The sequence below is a fragment of the Neofelis nebulosa genome, chromosome 5, assembly GCF_028018385.1.
Source record: "Neofelis nebulosa isolate mNeoNeb1 chromosome 5, mNeoNeb1.pri, whole genome shotgun sequence".
NCBI lineage: Eukaryota > Metazoa > Chordata > Mammalia > Carnivora > Felidae > Neofelis > Neofelis nebulosa.
This window is the reverse complement of record NC_080786.1, coordinates 153,496,826-153,513,914: the sequence shown is the minus strand read 5'-3', so window position 1 is coordinate 153,513,914 and position 17,089 is coordinate 153,496,826. Positions and strand designations below refer to the sequence as shown.

Genomic DNA, 17,089 nt, shown 5'->3' with positions numbered 1-17,089 from the left:
GGCTGAAGGGCGTCAGCAGCAGGCGTCTCTCCGGGACAGAGGGGCCGACCGAGTCGTTGGCTGCACCTGAGTTCCGACGGTGCTGGATTTTTCATCGCTGCCCCAACGTTCACTGGCCGGGAGACTTGGGACGAGGCCCTGTGCCTCCGCACGCTGCTGTTTCCTGCGTGTCAGAGGGGGACGCGGTGGGGACGCAGTGTGGAGACGGCCCCTGCAAATGGGAAGACGTGGGCGTGCATCACATGCTTAGTGCAACAGCGTAGGTACTCAGGAGATGGCATCTGTTATTGCTTGGGCACCAAGCGGTTTCTCTCAGGCTCACGTGCTGGTTCAGACGTGGAGGAGATCACCCTCCCCTGCCTCTCCCCGCCTCCTCGTTCCCCCCCCTACCCCCACGTCGATCCTCAGCAGTGCCACCCAAGATCTTCCAAAGCTCTCAGACGTGTGTCCACGGGTGCCCCCGGGCTCTCCTCATTCAGCTGGGCACTCTTCCCCCAGAGAATTTTCCAGAGCCTGCCAATAGCTCAGCATGTGGTGAGGCTTGACGAAATGGCAGGCCACGATCTTCTTAAAACGACACGTGGAAAAGCGTAACCCGTTTGGGAAGAAGGTCTGCTCGGAGTGAAGTTCCTCCAGCCTGATTTGCAGTTTGGCGAGGCAGAGCCCCACGAAGACGTCCTCCAGCTTAATGAACGGGACGCTCTCCGAGACGTTGTACACCTGACCCGCGACATCGCTGGAGAACACGTAGCCAGTGCCCGAGCAGAAGGGCGGGTACTTGTCCCACGGGTATTCGTACTTACTGACAAACCACTTGTTGTGCTTCTCCCTAATGGGAAACTCGTTCAGTTTTAAGAAGCCGGTGAAAAAGCGGGTGGTTCTGTTTTTCTTCAGAAGCAGCTCGGTCAGGTAATAGACGTTGACGAACATGTCGGAGTCCGTTTTCATCACAAAAGCCGCCTGAGGACAGAAGCGGTGAATCCACTCTATGCCCATCATGGTCTTCAGGGTCAAGTTGAAGTAGGCGTCCATGAAGTCCTTCTGGATAATGTCGCGATGCTGCTGGCTCTCCTGTGCCACCAGTCTCGACAGGTCCTTGTTGGCCGTGGCTCCCAGGAGGAAGAACGTTTTTATTTGCTTGCCACTCACGTTCTTTTCTTTCCCCCACGTGTTCCGGATGACCGTGCGAGCAAACAACTGTTCGTGGGAGGAGGTCACCAGCAGGACAAGGAAAGGGGGGTCCTGCCTGCAGTTGATATCTGGGAGCTGAAGGAAGCTCCCTCTTTCTTTCTTGAAAACAAACGGCTCGCCTTTAAAAGGAGTCAGACTGTACATGCTAAAATACAAACAGAGGGCTCCCAGGACCACCAGCGAGATATATACTAGTCGCATCTTCACAAAAGCCATCTGAAAGGAGCAAAGTGGAGTCGTTAGACCTCAAAAGGAGGACAGCATGCTTAGCTCTGCCCCGGGAGGCTTAGCGGGGGGAAGACAGAGACGCTGGGGTCTCGTTGCACAGGTGGAGAGCTGTGCGTCAGCAGTGAGCATGGATGCCCGACAGGGTCGTCCGCTCCAGAGCGTGAGGCCGGGGCACGGTGCCCCGGGCCAGCCCGCCCTTCGCCCATGGGGCTCTCAGACTCCCCCTCTAACGCATGGGATCGGCTCTCCCACGGGGTCCTTCTAGCTCTGCCCGTCCCGGACTCCGTAACGAAATCCAGCCAGAGAGCCTGCGCGACTGGAAACCACGCGTTCTAGGTCTCAACGTATGAACTATCTGCATTCTTCTCTGACGGAGTCAAGCACCATCCTACCGTGCCCAGAAAGAAGCAAGACCGGTGTTGTGATCTGTACAACTTCGCTCCCTCCCCCCTTACCCGGGAGGCTGCCTTCCAAGACCCCCAGCAGGTGCCTGACACTGAGCACAGTGCCGAACCCCCGTTCCTAAAACTTGCTAATTTTTAAATTAGGCACAGTAAGAGATTAACGGCAATAATGAACAATACAATAGAGCAGTTTTAATCATACACTGAATAAAAGTTATGTGAATGTGGTCTCTCTCTCAATATCTAACTGTGCTGTCCTCACCCTCCTTGGGATGATGGGAGGTGACAAAATGCCTGTGTGATGTGATGAGGTGAGCGAGGCAGGCGGGTGACGTCGTGCTAGGCTGCTGCTGACCTTCTGATGAGAGGTCAGAATGGGGACCATCGGCTTGGGGACAGCGGTTGGCCACGGGCGACTGACACCTTGCAACACAAAACCTCAGAGAAGGCGGGGGGGATACCGTACCTTGGTTCTGTCCCTGCTAGAGGTGCTGGTTTTACTTTTTTAGGTGACTTCTTTCAATGTCCTGATTCTTTCGTCTTGTGCCCACTCATCTCTGTCATTGTCAGCAAATCCAGGACCACCCGTGTTAATGTTGTAACATTAAGAAAGGAAATCACTCACTTTCTCCTGGCTCCGATGGACCCTCTGGCTTGAAAGCTAAGCCACGGGGTAGATTCCGGGAGGCAACTTGCCAAAGAGCTGTCAGTGAGTGCCAAGGGGCACTGTCAGGTTCCGGACTCACTTCGTTTGTCCAAAATGCGGATTCTCATCCTTGAGAGTCACTATGAGGAAAAGACAAAAAGAATAGCGCCATTCAAATCAGTCATGCCTCGCCAGCAGCCCCTCCCTATTACATCGGCCGTGCCAGACAGAACCACATTACCACCTACCCAGGTGACCTTGAGAAGCATTTGGCCCCCACCCCCCACTCCAGCCTCACTTTTCTTATCTGCAAAGTGGGTGCGATCAAGACAAACTCTGCCGCCTGGTTCACCTGTCGACAACAATAACAGCATGCAAATACCCAAGAAGCCTGCTGGGCCTGAGGCGCAGGACAGCACCGGGAGCTCAGTAAGGGGACGCGGTGGACTCATAAGTCAGTTTGGGTCCAATTCCTCATGCTGAAAACTGACCTCCTACATAAGAGTCTGTGGCTGAGGCTTACAGAATTTAACACAGGGAAGAAATCCATCTATTCTCAACTTAGTGCTCCTGTCTGCAAAATGTCTTTCTGCAGGGAGCAAGACAAAAAAAGCACCTGAGTGGAAGGATGAAAGGATCAGGGCGCCTGGGTGGCTCAGTCGGTTGAGCATCTGACTTCAGCTCAGGTCATGATCTCGCGGTTCGTGAGTTGAGCCCCGTGTCGGACTCTGTGCTGACAGCTCGGAGCCTGGAGCCTGCTTCAAATTCTGTGTCTCCCTCCCTCTCTTCTCCTTCCCCTTCCCCTGCTTGTACTCTGTCTCTCTCTCAAAAATAAATCAACATTAAAATTTTTTTAAAAAAGAAAGAAAAGGAAAGAACCCTGAATCCAACCTTCCACCGGAGGGCACCCAGTATCAATAAGGAACAGAGCCTGGAACACCATGTTTCAAGCAAAGGAAATACATATCCCCCAGGTTCTGCCCCTCACAGTCTGGCTGAGAGGAGGGAACCCTTAGCATAAAGCAGCTCCACGGACAGAGCCAAGAACAGGCAACTGTCTCTGCTGTGGAAGCCCCACCTTCAAAACCCACCGGGACCAGTCTGCGTGCCCCGGCTATCCAGTCAGTAACGGAACAGCAGTTTATTTAGCAGATTCTGGGTCCCCGGCTCTGCTCTTTCAACCTATGAGCACTACAGACACGGACACAGAGCCTGGGAACTGGAGTAGATCAGTATTGTGCATGAATTATAGATCAAGGCAAGCCAGAAGGCGGCAGGTCCCTCCCTCCCTTCTCTGCCTCCTGCCCTCCACGGGCTCCTCTGTAGGTATCACTACAGCTCCAGGCTGGGGCAGCTGTGTTCCTCCTGGGCTGGCGTGCCCAGAAGGCCAGGGGTGTGCCCTCCTAATACTGTACAGGGCTGTGCACAGGTTAGACCCTGGGCACGTTCAAATTACAAGGGAATAAGCAAGTAACAGCACATCAAAGGCCTTTAGGGCAGGGAAAGGCTGTCTGCGGGGAGCCCAGGAGTCAGCGTCTTAACGGACAGTCATGTGGAGGGTCCCTTCCCAGGCCAGGTGGGTAAAACTCCTGACCTAAGGCTACAGGGCCTGAAGACAAACGGAATGGAAATCCATCTCCAAGGGCAGGAAAACGTCTGCAAAATCAAGTTTAATGGACTGGGCTGGGGCGGGAGCAGGGGTGCAGGGGGGGGCAGGCAGGAGAGGACCTCGTCGATCTAAAAGGAAAGGGGTGATGAATGGGACTTCAAGAGATACCATAAAAAAAAAAGATACCATCAAGAGAGTTCAAAAGCAAGCCACAGAATGGGAGAACATATCTGCCATACATTGATGTGACAAAGGACTATTATCTAGACTCTGTCAAGAACTGCTAAGAATCAACAAGAAAACCACAAAAACAAACAAAAAAACCCCCACACTTTAAAAAAAAATGAATTGTGAACAGGTATTTCACGAAAGAAGACATCCAAATGGCCAAAACCCAAGAAAGTACATCATTAGTCATTACGGAAGTGCAAATGAAACCACAAGTACCACAGCCACCCATGAGGATGACTAAAAGGAAATGGGCGTGTAAATTAATACAAACACTTCGGAAAGCCGTAACCGTCTGGCAGCATCTATGGCGGGGAAAGCTGGACGACATGACCCAGCAAACAACTCCTGAGCTCAGACACAATAGAAATGGGGCATGGCCAAGAACGCACGGAACACATTGCTGCCCGTTAGCGCCAAAACCTGTGATATCCATCTGGGTCCAAACAGGAGAGAGAAGCCACACAGTAATCCAAAGGGAAAGTTTAACATAAAGAATTGTTCCCATAACAAGGGATGTGAGTGACGAGAGATTAGCAAGAAGCAGAGATCTCTGGGGCACCTGGGTGGCTCAGCCGGTTGGAGCATCCGACTTTGGCTCAGGTCACGATCTCCGGTTTGTGAGTTTGAGTCCCACATCGGTCTCTGTGCTGACAGCTCAGAGCCTGGAGCCCGCTTCGGATTCTGTCTCCCTCTCTCCCTGCCCCTCCCCCAACTCTCTCTCTCTCTCTCTCAAAAAATAAACATTAAAAATTTTTTAATTAAAAAAATCTTAAAAAAGAAGTAAAGAGAGGTCTAAAAACACAGGAACAGCAGACATAAGGAGCAGAACTGCCCGTAGCAGAGGAGAAACCCTGAGGACAGTCCCACAACCCGGCCCTGAGATGCAGACCTCCATGACAAGGGCACAGCCTGGCCCACTGACAGCACAGAAGTCACTGTGGGCCCAGAGTCATTTTCACCAAGTAGTCAAAAAACGAATGAACATGGAGACAAGACACAATACATTGATAAAGGCACAGACGTAAATTAAAAATTTCTTTGGACAGCAGAATGGGCCAATCAAATGTGACAGAGCCATTAAAAAATACAAACTTCTGGTATACCCGCTATGTATTAATCTGATAGACATTACGCTGAATGAAAAGAGCCAGACATGAAAGTTATGTTCTGAACGATTCCACTGATAAGAAGCTCAAAACCAGGCAAAATAGATCAGTGATGATAGAAGCCAGAATAGTCGTTACCTTTGATGGAGGGATTATTAACCAGGAGAGGGCACGAGGACCCTTCTGGAAAGCTGCTTTTATTCTCGATCTGGGTAGTGGTTTACATGGGTGTAGACATATGTAAAATTTCACTGAGCCATACGGGTTAAGACGTGTGTACTTTGCTGTATGTAAGTTGTACCACCATTATTTTTTAATAATTTTAATTAAAAATAAATCTCTGAAAAGGGGAGATCTTCTATAACATAGCCTGAATTTATTTGGCCACAAATCTGATTCCCACCCCACTCCACCCCCCCCACCCCCCCACCCCCGCAAAACAACCACCACCACAGGATGTCTCATGGACCAGTGTATCACAGGACAAACCTGTTTTGTGCCCAGGTCTTAATTTATAAAGAGGAATGAATGACAACCCGGACAAGTCAATGTCATTGAAAGAAAATGTTAATGTTACGGTTTTCTTAGAAACAAAAGACATGGCTTGTTATTCTGGGCCACAGGAAGGTCACAGGTTTTGGTCAGGAAGCAGGAGCAACAGACAGGTTTGAGCCTTTTGTGGTAAAGGCAATACACACAGCAGGGTGAGCAGCTTAGGACTGGCTAGTTTGAGTAATTCTGGGAGCCAGCTCTGGGGATGGCCCCTAGATACCCAGCACCTGGCCATGGGATGATTAAGGCAGAGGAATCTTATCTCCTGGGGCACAAAGGCCAGGGGGCAGAGGACCTGTGACTCTGGACAGGTTAGTTTGCATATTCAAGATCTGGTCCTGGCTGGGTCCTACCTTATCCCTAAGAATTGACTCAACCTGGGGGCGGGGCAGTCCCTCCCCATCCAGAAAGCATTTTTGTTATTGTTGTTTTTAAGATGTCAAAACGTAGTAGCTTACAGAAAATTAAAAATAGAATTCATAGGACCCCAGGAAACGAAGCCTGGGGCTTGCTTTTTCTGGGAGCTCTCAAGTGTTGACGGCTGCTTTAACCTACCAGTTGCCCAGACAAGGAAGACAGGCTCCTTGATCAAAGTGTGCGGTTTCTACAACATTCTACAATATTTCATTCACTGCCAGGCCAGGACCATCTCCACTTTCCATTATAAGTCAGCTTAAGATGCCAGACAGCAGATTTTAAAAATCCCTTTTTGTTCATTTCAGGCAGCCTGCTGGGATGGAAACGTCGAGGAATTTGGAAACAGAAGATCTTGTTCACGTCTGGCTCCATCAACAGGGCGCCGTAATTTGGCCCAGGACACTTCAAGGCTGCTGATCTGCGTCTCTGTCTCCAACTGGGATCGTGACGTCTGCCTCACGGGGTGGCCGGACAGCTCTGACTTCATGGCAGTAATTATTTCCGTCCTGGGTCTTATCCCAGTGTGCCCTCTGAGAGTATTGACTCATAACTCGACTCCTCTTCAAGCTCCACCTGGCCAGCAGTATTCGGCCCAGCGTGCTTCCGGTCACAGACAAGCAGGGCGCCCTGTTCATGGGGTGACCCAAAGCCAAAGGAGAGCGGACAGAGCGGTCTCGAAGGCCCTCAGAGAGCCTCGCTCCTGGCTGGCTGCTTCCACACATATAGGATTACAAAGGAAATCAACGACGTTGGAATAAGTGCGCCAAAATAGTTTTTAAAGTACACCAGGGCAATGGGTGCACTTCTTCATTGCAGCATCTGACAACAATTTCTGGCTCCAGGTCTGATAACTGCCTCAATTTTGAAGGCAGCAGGAGCCGTGCCCATATTTGGAAACGTTTACAACTACTATCACGGGATGTGAAATCACGGGTGATTTCTTTGAGAGACAGAGTCACGGGCTCTGCTGCGTGGGTCCGTGTCTGCTACGGGCTGATCTGTGTCCCCCTTGAAATTGGGGTGTTGGGAGTCCTGCCCCCCCCACCAGTACCTCAGAACGTGACCTCATTTGGAGACAGGGTCTTTACCAAATCGCCATAAGGTCATCAGGGTGGGCCATCATCTAGTTATAACTCGTGTCCTTATGAAAAGGGGGTATTTGGGGGCGCCTGGGTGGGTCAATCGGTTAAGCATCCGACTTTGGCTCAGGTCATGATCTCGTGGTCTGTGAGTTCGAGCCCCATGTCGGACCCTGTGCGGGCAGCTCAGAGCCCAGAGCCTGCTTGGGATTCTGTGTCTCCCTCTCTCTCTGCCCCTCCCCCGCTCATACTCTGTCTGCCTCTGTCTCAGACATAAATAAACATTTAAAAAAGTGTTTTTTTTTTTAATTTTTTTTATCTTAGAGAAGGGGGTATTTGGAAACAGACACACACAGGGAAAACACCACGTGAGGACGTAGGCAGAGACGGCGTGATGCATCTACAGGCCAAGGAAGGCCAAGATGGCCAGCAACTACCGGAAGCCAGGAGAAGGGCCCAGAGGAGAGTCCCCCTCACAGCCCCTGAAGGAACCATCCCCTGCCCACAACCATCCCCTGCCCACACCTTCGTCTCAGACTTCCAGCCTCCAGAGCTGTGAGACGACACCTTTCCGTTGTTTTAAGCCACCCGCCTGGGGTCCGTAGTTACAGCAGCCCCAGGAAGCTAATACGGGGCCCACGTTCATAACGGAAGAAAGCGCGAAATCACAGTTAGAGGCTCGAGAAAATAAGAACGGAGGGTTTTTTCCCACAGTAGGTGTCGGACCCCAGGTCTGGTGCACAGGGTCCCACACAGCCCGTGGTGGACAGGCTCGCACACCTGAGCCGAGGACGGTCACGCCTCAGAACTACCCTGGAGGGGCGGACGGCACCGTGGAGCCAGAGGCACTGGGGGGACAGCCCCCACACTGCCAGTCACTCTTGAGAAGGTGTGCGTGTGTCCCTCCCTGCTTCTCTCCGCTCCGGCTGGCTGGCTGGTTCACAGCCGAGCTGGGGCCTGGCAGTCAGGCTGGGGTCGAGCAGAGGGGGGCATCTGTGGCTACACCCGTTTACCACTTTGGGGGATAAAATGTACTTGTTTTGTTTTTGTTTTAAGAGAGAGAGAAAGAGCGCAAGCAAGATAGGGTCAGAGGGAGAGACAGAGAATCCCAAGCAGGCTTCATGCTCAGTAGAGTCCAACATAGGGCTTAACTCCACAACCCTGGGATCATGACCTGAGCCAAAATCAAGAGTCAGATGCTCAACCAACCGAGACACCCAGGTGTCCCTAAAATGTACTCTTTAATTATATTTTTAAAAATTTTTTTTAAATGTTTATTTTTGAGAGACAGAGAGAGAGCGTGAGCGGGAGAAGGGCAGAGAGAGAGAGGGAGACACAGAATCTGAAGCAGGCTCAGGCTCCAAGCTGTCAGCACAGAGCCCAAAGCGTAGCTCGAACTCACAAACTGTGAGATTATAATCTGAGCCGAAGTCAGATGTTTAACCGACTGAGCCACCCAGGGGTCCCTTTTTAATTGTATTTGAAAATTTTTTAATGTCAATTTATTTTGAGAGAAAGGGACACAGAACATGAGCAGAGCCGGGGCAGAGACAGAGGGAGACACAGAATCCGAAGCAGGCTCCAGGCTCCGAGCTGCCGGCACAGAGCCCGACGTGGGGCTCGAACTCACAAACCTCGAGATCATGACCGGAGCAGAAGTCAGACGCTTAACTGACTGAGCCACCCAGGCGCCCCTTAATTGTATTTTTAAAATGGTTACACTGGCTGACAATTTAAAATTATTTTCCTGATTAACAAAATAAACTTCAGCTCTGTTTCAACCCCTCTCCGGTTTACAAACTGTTTTACCTTCTATCCTGGCTCCTGCGAGACTCAGCAGAAGCCCTCAGGAGGTGGCCAGTGGATGCAGCCTTCCCCACCAGCCGCCCCAACCGTTGTGCAGCCCGTGGCCGAGTCATGTGCGGGCGTTTAGAGGGGTCTCCTCCTTAGTGGAAGGACATTCAAGTGTCCCAACCCAGGGGAGGGACGTCTCGGCCTTTCACATCATCTCATGAGCCCATCCAAGAGCTATGAACAGAAACCCCATTCATCATCCGTCTTTCCTGCCGCTGGTGGCTGAGGGACGCTGTGTCAGTGAAATGTCCCCGCAGGTCTGGCCTCGGGGGCATCCTGTGCCCGTCTTTCCAGGCTGACCAATGAGGACAGAATCATATCCTGTCAGAAGAGCCCTCGGTGTGGCCCGTGGCTGTCACAGGCAGTGAGCACTTGCCCTCATCCCAGGCCCTCCTGAGAGGCCCCCCTGTGCCAGGCCAGGGTTCGGGTGCCAGGAGCTCCACGATGAAAACAGACCTGGGAGGGGCTCATGGCCCACAGCACAGGCAGGACAACAGCTACTACTGAACACAGCGAGGAGGACCGTGTGCCGGACAAACACTCTCCGACCAGGCTCCTATCGGCTCCTCAAATTCCTTTCCCAAAGAGGCCTTGACCTTCAGACTTCTGCCCAATTTTAGCTAGAATCCTGCTAGGTTGGTTTGGCCAGACCCCGGAGCTCTGATGTTTCTTTCCTCTTAAGAACCTCTCATCTGCGGGGTGCCTGGGTGGCTCAGGCGGTTAAGCATCCAACTTCAGCTCAGGTCATGATCTCGCGGTTCATGGGTTTGAGCCCTGCGTTGGGCTCTGTGCTGACAGTTCAGAGCCTGGAGCCTGTTTCAGGTTCTGTGTCTTCCTCTCTCTCTGCCCCTCCCCTGCTGTGCTCTCTCTCAAAAATAAATAAACATTAAAAAATAAAAGAAGTTGTCATCCACTGACTGCCCCCGCCCCCCACCACCACCCTGCTCCTTGGCTACACATCCCACTTGTCTGTGCCATATTCGGAGTTGAACCCACCTCTATCCTGCGGTCTCCCCCCACGGCGATAGTTCCTGCCGCTTTATCTGCTGACCAGCTCTGGTTTTTCTTGGAAAGCGTAGAGGAGAGAAGAGAGGTCTGCCGGGGCGGGGGTGGGAGGGGATGCTCCGGGGAGGCCGAAGGGCAGAGGCAGGGAATCCGGAAGGGCCTGGTAGGTTCCAGAAACAGGGCAAGTTGTACTAAAGGAAAATCTGGGTGTCAGCTTAGAGACCAGGCAGGGCAGGCTCAGGACCTTGCATTTTCTGAGGACCCCAGGGAGCCCACAGTCCTTCCCGAGGCTTCCCACCCTGATGAGCCTGGAGTCCGATGGGGCCTCTCTCTCCTACTCATAAGACAACAGAGAAGCCTCCCACTAACTTTGCACATGGCCGCTGCTCCAATCAAACCAAGGAGGCATCTGAGGAGATACAGTGCAGGATTCATGCCAATGATCAGTTGTCTCCGAGTCGATGAATTTAGAGCTTTCAGAAGGCATTTTCAGGAATGACATTTTAGGCAACAAAATACTGCAGACTGGGCGGTACTTTGAGCAACAGACCTTTATCTCTCGCAGCTCCGGAGGCAGGAAGTCAGAGATCAGCCCGCCAGCATGGTTGGGTTCTGGGGACAGTCCTCCTCGTGGCTTGCAACAGCCGATTTCTCACTGTGTCCCCACGTGGCAGAGGGGGGAAGAGAGAAGGAGAGAGGGAGAGACAGAGAGGGAGGGGAAGGAAGGTGCACAGGGGCTCCCTTGGGTTCTTGGGTCTCTTCTTTACAAGGACACTAATCCCACCACCACACAAGTCCCACACGCATGACCTCATCGGAACTTCATTAGCTCCCAAAGCCCCCCCACCCCCGCAAATGCCACCACATACATGAATTTGAGGGACGGGGAGCACAGTTCCATCCAGAGCAAGGATCGTCCTCCAGCATTCACTGAGCACCTACTACGTGAAAGGCTGTGTCACCGCGAGCAGTCCCGGGGTCTCCTGAGACTCCTTGCATCTTCCTCAATTACATGAACTTACTACCCAGAGGAAAATGTCGCCTTTCCATGCTATCCGCTGTGCTTCCCACTGGGAAGGGCCATTTCCAGACCCTCTAGACTTTCTCTCCTGAACACGGACAAGATGATCGTACCTGGCCTGGTGACACGAACCCAGACACTGAGAGAGACGTGAACGTGCTCGGGGGGGTCTAGAGGCACCCCTGCTGCCCCCTTGCTCTGCACTCTACTCCCTGCTGAAGCTTTCTCTATTAAAAAAAAAAATGTTTCGGGGCGCCTGGGTGGCGCAGTCGGTTAAGCGTCCGACTTCAGCCAGGTCACGATCTCGCGGCCCGTGAGTTCGAGCCCCGCGTCAGGCTCTGGGCCGATGGCTCGGAGCCTGGAGCCTGTTTCCGATTCTGTGTCTCCCTCTCTCTCTGCCCCTCCCCCGTTCATGCTCTGTCTATCTCTGTTCCAAAAATAAATAAAAAACGTTGAAAAAAAAATTTTTTTTTTAAAAATAAATAAAAAAAAATGTTTCGCTAGCAGCTCTCAAGCCTTCAGAAACCAAAATCACAGCTCAAGGTTTTTAAAACCTGATTCCTTTAAACCTCTGAAGCGTTCTTTCCCAAACAGTCCAAATAACACTGAGCAGTTGTACGGGACAGTTGCACCCACAGCGTCAAAGGGAGCCACGGCAACAAATAGTGTCTGTCCACAGATTCAGGAAGGGCCAATCTACGGTGGGCTTCTTAAAGCATAAGGTCTGGGGGCGCCTGGGGGGCTCGGTTGGTTATGCGTCTAACTCCAGCCCAGGTCATGGCCTCTCTGTTCCCGAGTTCGGGCCCCGCATCGGGTTCTGTGCTGACAGCTCAGAGCCTGAAGCCTGTTTTGGATTCTGTGTCTCCTTCTCTCTCTGCCCCTCCCCAGTTCACGCTCTGTCTCTCTCTTTCTCTCTCAAAAATAAACATAAATAAATAAATAAATAAATAAATAAATAAATAAATAATAAGTTTTGGTGGAGCCTGGGTGGCTCAGTTGGTTAAGATCCAACCCTTCCTATCAACTCAGGTCATGATCTCATGGTTCGTGGGTTCAAGTCCTGCATCAGGCTCCTTGCTGCCAGTGTAGAGCCTACTTGGAATTCTCTCTCTCTCTGTCTCTCCCTCTCTCTCTGCTGCCCCCCCCCCCCGCTTGCTCTCTCTCTTTATCTCAAATAAATAAGCACTTAAAAAAATTAAAAAATAAGCTATGGATTATTTCAGTAAGCTAAGAATTGAGGGCCCTTCTTCTGACCAAACGCCAAACAAAACCAACTGGTAATATGCAGAAAGGATACAGCACCACATCATGAATGGGTCTGCTGACTATTCTACACAGTCAACTATGTGACAAAAACCTGGAAAAATTGGAAAAGCTCTTCGATTGCCTGGGTCTGGTGAAATACAGGCAGGAGAGTACTCTTTAATCCCACGTAAAACATCCTGAAAACAAGTACAAGAGATTTCCCCGGGGGCGGAGGGGCATCTTATCCCCGATTAGCCCACAGTCCTGTGGTCCAAAGGGTAGAACCACAGAATCTAGGCTGCCTGGATGGCCTCAACGTGAATTCTAGAATGATAGGAATTGAGCATACAAACCACAGAACAGGGAAGAGAAGGAAGAATAGTAATTAAAACCAGTGAATGTGATCATTCTGCAATTTGGCCTGCCCAGATTTTAATTTAAAAAAAAAAAAAAAAGTTCATTTATTTATTTCGAGAGGGACAGAGAACAAGTGGGGAGGGGCAGAGAGAGAGGGAGAGAGAAAATCCCAAGCAGACTCCATGCTGTCAGCACAGAGCCCGACTCGGGACTCAATCCCAGGACCGTGAGATCACAACCCGAGCCTAGATCAAGAGTCAGACGCTCCACCAACTGAGCCACCCAGGCGTCCCGGGCCCAGATTTCACTTTACATGAGGTGCCCTGAACAAGAGGCAGAGGACAAAACGAGTTCAGGTTGGCCCGTGCTGCCTTCGAGGTGTCTTCGTGGCTTGAAATTTCATTTCTGGACGAGCAGGTTCAGCCAACCTTTGCGATGACGACTCAGGGCTCCTTATCAGTTAGCCCCTGCCCTGCACCATCTGTGCCCTTAACATCGGCACCTCTGCCCTCAGGCCACTCCTGTTCCCTTCCAGTCCCACAAACAGACCTGTTCTTTCCCTTCTGTGCAGACGTCCCTCCCTGCGTGCGCTCTGGGCCTCCACCTGCACCCCCACACGCTTCCGCTCAGCTAACTTAGCTCACCCCTCACCCGCCACCCCCAGCTCCTCAGCAAAGCGCTGCCTTCATTTACTGCTCATGGCACCCACCGTCCGGTATTTTGTCAATTTCATTAATGGATCGTGCTGTATTATTTCCTTTTTTTATAGGAGTTTCATTTTCAAAACTTTTTTTCATGTTTATTTATCTTGAGAGAGAGAGAGAGAGAGGGCAGGGGAGGGGCAGAGAGAGAGAAGAGGGAGAGAATCCCAAGCAGGCTCCACACCGTCAGCATGAAGCCTGATGCGGGGCTTGAACCCACAAACTGTGAGATCATGACCTCAGCCAAAACCAAGAGTCAGACGTTTGACCAACTGAGCCCCCCGGGCGCCCCATACTTTCTTATTTTTTTGTGCAAACCTTGGACTGGCTTTCCCGCTGCTTGGTAACTCCTGCTGCTTCGTCCAGCAGAGCAAGGACCACTCTCCTTCGGTATTTTTCACTGTGGTAGCAACTGCCAATGCACCATATTTGCCTCATAGAAGCCCAAAGGAAAGCTCTGTATGAGCCAATGAGAAGATGCCCACGTCTCCAAGAGCCAAAGCTTGCTTCTTTGCAACGTGGATACACTTCCTTCCTCGAAAACCCTTGCTTTGTATGGCATCTCCCTGGGATGAAATTTTTTTCGCAAAATTTTCCGCCGCCTTAGGTATTTTTGCATTGTGTACATTTCATAAGACCTCAATTATTCCCAGAAGAAACAGAACCTGGCATACGTCAATGGAAGAAACAGCCAAACCGAGAGTTTCACCCCCTACTGCTCACCCTGAGGGGGCTGGCGGGTTACCAGAGGCAGCGTGCGGAGTGTTATGAGGGTGTTCAGACAGAACATCAAATGCTTTCGTATGGAAGGGAACAAAAAGCCGTGCAGAGAAGGAAGACAGGAATTAACTCCACACATTAATTCCAGCGTTTGCCTATTGGTCCCAGGAGGTAGGCATATGGTTAAGAGAATGGAAGAGAAATTTCCTTGAGAAAATAGTGCATGTACATGGTAATCAACCACGGCTGTGCACACACAAAGGTCAGAAGCATTCATGATTTGTCCACACGGCGGAAGGGACCCTTTGAGAGGAGCTAATCCTCTGCCGAACAGCCTCCTGGCCTGAACCCCGAACACCTCACTCTCCAGGGCCCGTCAAGAGCACCCTCGACGTGCTACTTTCCTCTGATGACGGAAAAACTCTCTCTTCACAGATTTGGTCACTCATGGCTACCTCTCAACCCTGACAGAAGAAGACCACAAAAGTCTACAAACGAGCAAAAAAGCTGAAATCCAAGTGCCAGCAGGCAGGTCCATCCTGAGGCTTCCACTGCTGATTGCAATGCTGACCATGTATCTCCTGCTAGAATTAAAGCCCTTCAGACAGTGGGCTCTCGATGTCACCGCGGGAGGTGTGGCAGGTGATTTCGACCTCAAGGTGACGAGCTACGTTCTTAGGCCTGTGGGTTTTTTTCCTACAGGATGATCACTTAACTTCCCTCAGCTTCTCTTACTTGCTGACTGTTCAGGAAGGATCGCACTGAGAACACGTGACTGACTAGGAAACGAAATTTGTGTTTCTAACAGAGATAAGGCAACACGTCATGACGTCTGCTCGCTGGGCTCAAGATCACTTGGCTTGGCCCGAAGCCGGTGCCTCTGCCCAAGTTCTGGACAAAACTTCGAGGCCGTGACGCCTGGACAAGAAACTCACTGATCGGGGAGGTTGAAGGGCCCCTTTTCATGATTCAAACACTGACCTACACAGCTGCCAAGACACTTCCCTCAACCTTGCAGGACTGTTCAACCTGCAGGTTCATTTACAAACATGAGCCATGAAGAGTAAACCAATGGACACTTGAGAATTAGCAAATGTTAGAAAGACTGGGCAAACATCTTCGCAGTCTTCTTAAGAAAGCAAATTTCTACCCGACACCCTAGAAACAAATTTTACAACTGCCATTTGTATACGAATATTGTTCTGGTCACAAATACTCTTACCTAGATCACAGTGCAAGCCTTGTAGAGACACCTCGGTCGCAGGGAAAGTGAACGTCGTTATGCCTAATAACGAGTTCAGTAGTTTAAACTGAACTGTTCCCTCACTACTGAACTTGAGAAAACCTTACCATAGTGGTGACAAGTAATGTTGAGTCACACCTACTTTTTAGGAGTCCCTTATTGCCGGGGACCAAGCACAAGACGGCCAGTCAAGGCAAAGCCTCATGGCCCTCAGGTAGTGCACGGAGCCATCTGTCTATCTCCGCTTCCCCCTCTAGGTGCATCATGGCACCCACTGCCCTACTCCCTAAAGCACTCAGCCTTCTAATAAAAGAGTCCAATAGTCACTTTCCATCGGGAATCTTCGGATCAGGAATGATGGGACATGTACCTGCTTTGCTTCACTCCCCAGAGGCCCAGGAACCTCAAGGCCTAACACAGTGGTAGGAGGTGCGCAAATATTTACCGAACAAATGATCTGAAGTGAACATCCGGGCAGAGTCTACGACCATCGCTAAGCTCCAATGCTCTGCTGTCACTCCTTCCTCTCAAGGGGCATTCACACTCACACCTCAATCCCTGTCCACACTCTGGGACCCAGGCTTCAGGTCCGGGGGGAACTGTGAATTTCTTCCTCATTGGTTCCAATGACAATAGATAATAAGGAACAACGCAAATGTGTTGACTTTTCGCTTAGGATGACGATCACTGCCTGTGTGGATTTCTGCTGTAGGTCTGACTGCAAAACAAACATTCGCTCCAAAAAAGTGTTTAAGAGACCTTATCCCAACCACCTGACACGTTCTGGGAGCTCACCACTGCCTCGTCCGCCAATTAGTTAATTAATCTTCGACCACAGCAACCTGCGTCCACACCCACTGCTCATCCGAAAACACCCTGCCAAAGGTGAACCACAGCCTGTTTGGGGTCAGGAAAGAATTCACAGGGGGATGCGCAGAGCCTAGCCCTGGTCCCCGGTCTATTGAGAACACTGCCCATTACCAGCTTGCTCCTTGCACAGAGTTCGGGTGGTAGATGAGGACAGAGTTGAGAAATGCTGGAAAAGGCAGAGTGACTAGGGGAGCAGAGTAGGATCGACAGGAAGATGAGAGACACCGGGGCAGGAGAAAGGGTGGCGGGGGTTAGCATACAGAGGGAGTAGCAAGAATTGAAAACTTTGCTGGGCATTATGGATGGACTCATCTTCGGTGTTCTTCAAAAGATTTCAGGAAAGGTTCAAATTGCCGTTTTGGATACCAAACTGGTGACACACACATACATATCAGAAGAGACTTTGAAAACATCATGTCAAGACTGAGCCACAGGGCACACTGCTTTTCTCGGCTTTGTCTTCTATGACCTACTTGTGATGTCAGGGGTTTCTGTCCAAGCTCTTCTCCTTGTCACCGCCACACTCCTTAGCTTCGCTTGGGTGCCCACCTGGTCCGATCTCCCTGATCTTTCTCTCTGACTCTCCTTGATTGGCTCTTCTTCCTCATCC

At 51.0% G+C, this 17,089-nt stretch overlaps 1 protein-coding gene across 3 annotated transcripts in view; it reads right to left on the bottom strand.

Moving 5' to 3' along the window:
* Positions 1 to 397: 397 nt before the first annotated feature.
* Positions 398 to 17,089, bottom strand: part of B3GALT5 (beta-1,3-galactosyltransferase 5) — a 37,188-nt gene continuing 20,496 nt past the window's right edge. The window contains exons 3-6 of one of the 3 annotated variants that reach the window (XM_058732046.1): positions 10,873 to 10,977; positions 10,314 to 10,482; positions 2,290 to 2,609; positions 398 to 1,407 (exon numbers count right to left, since the gene is read on the bottom strand). In XM_058732046.1, the coding sequence (XP_058588029.1) occupies positions 472 to 1,407 (936 nt within the window). In that variant the 5' untranslated portion in view covers positions 2,290 to 2,609; positions 10,314 to 10,482; positions 10,873 to 10,977 and the 3' untranslated portion in view covers positions 398 to 471. The remainder of the gene's footprint in view (positions 1,408 to 2,289; positions 2,610 to 10,313; positions 10,483 to 10,872; positions 10,978 to 17,089) is intronic. The other 2 variants (XM_058732045.1, XM_058732047.1) reach the window with 2 other exon arrangements.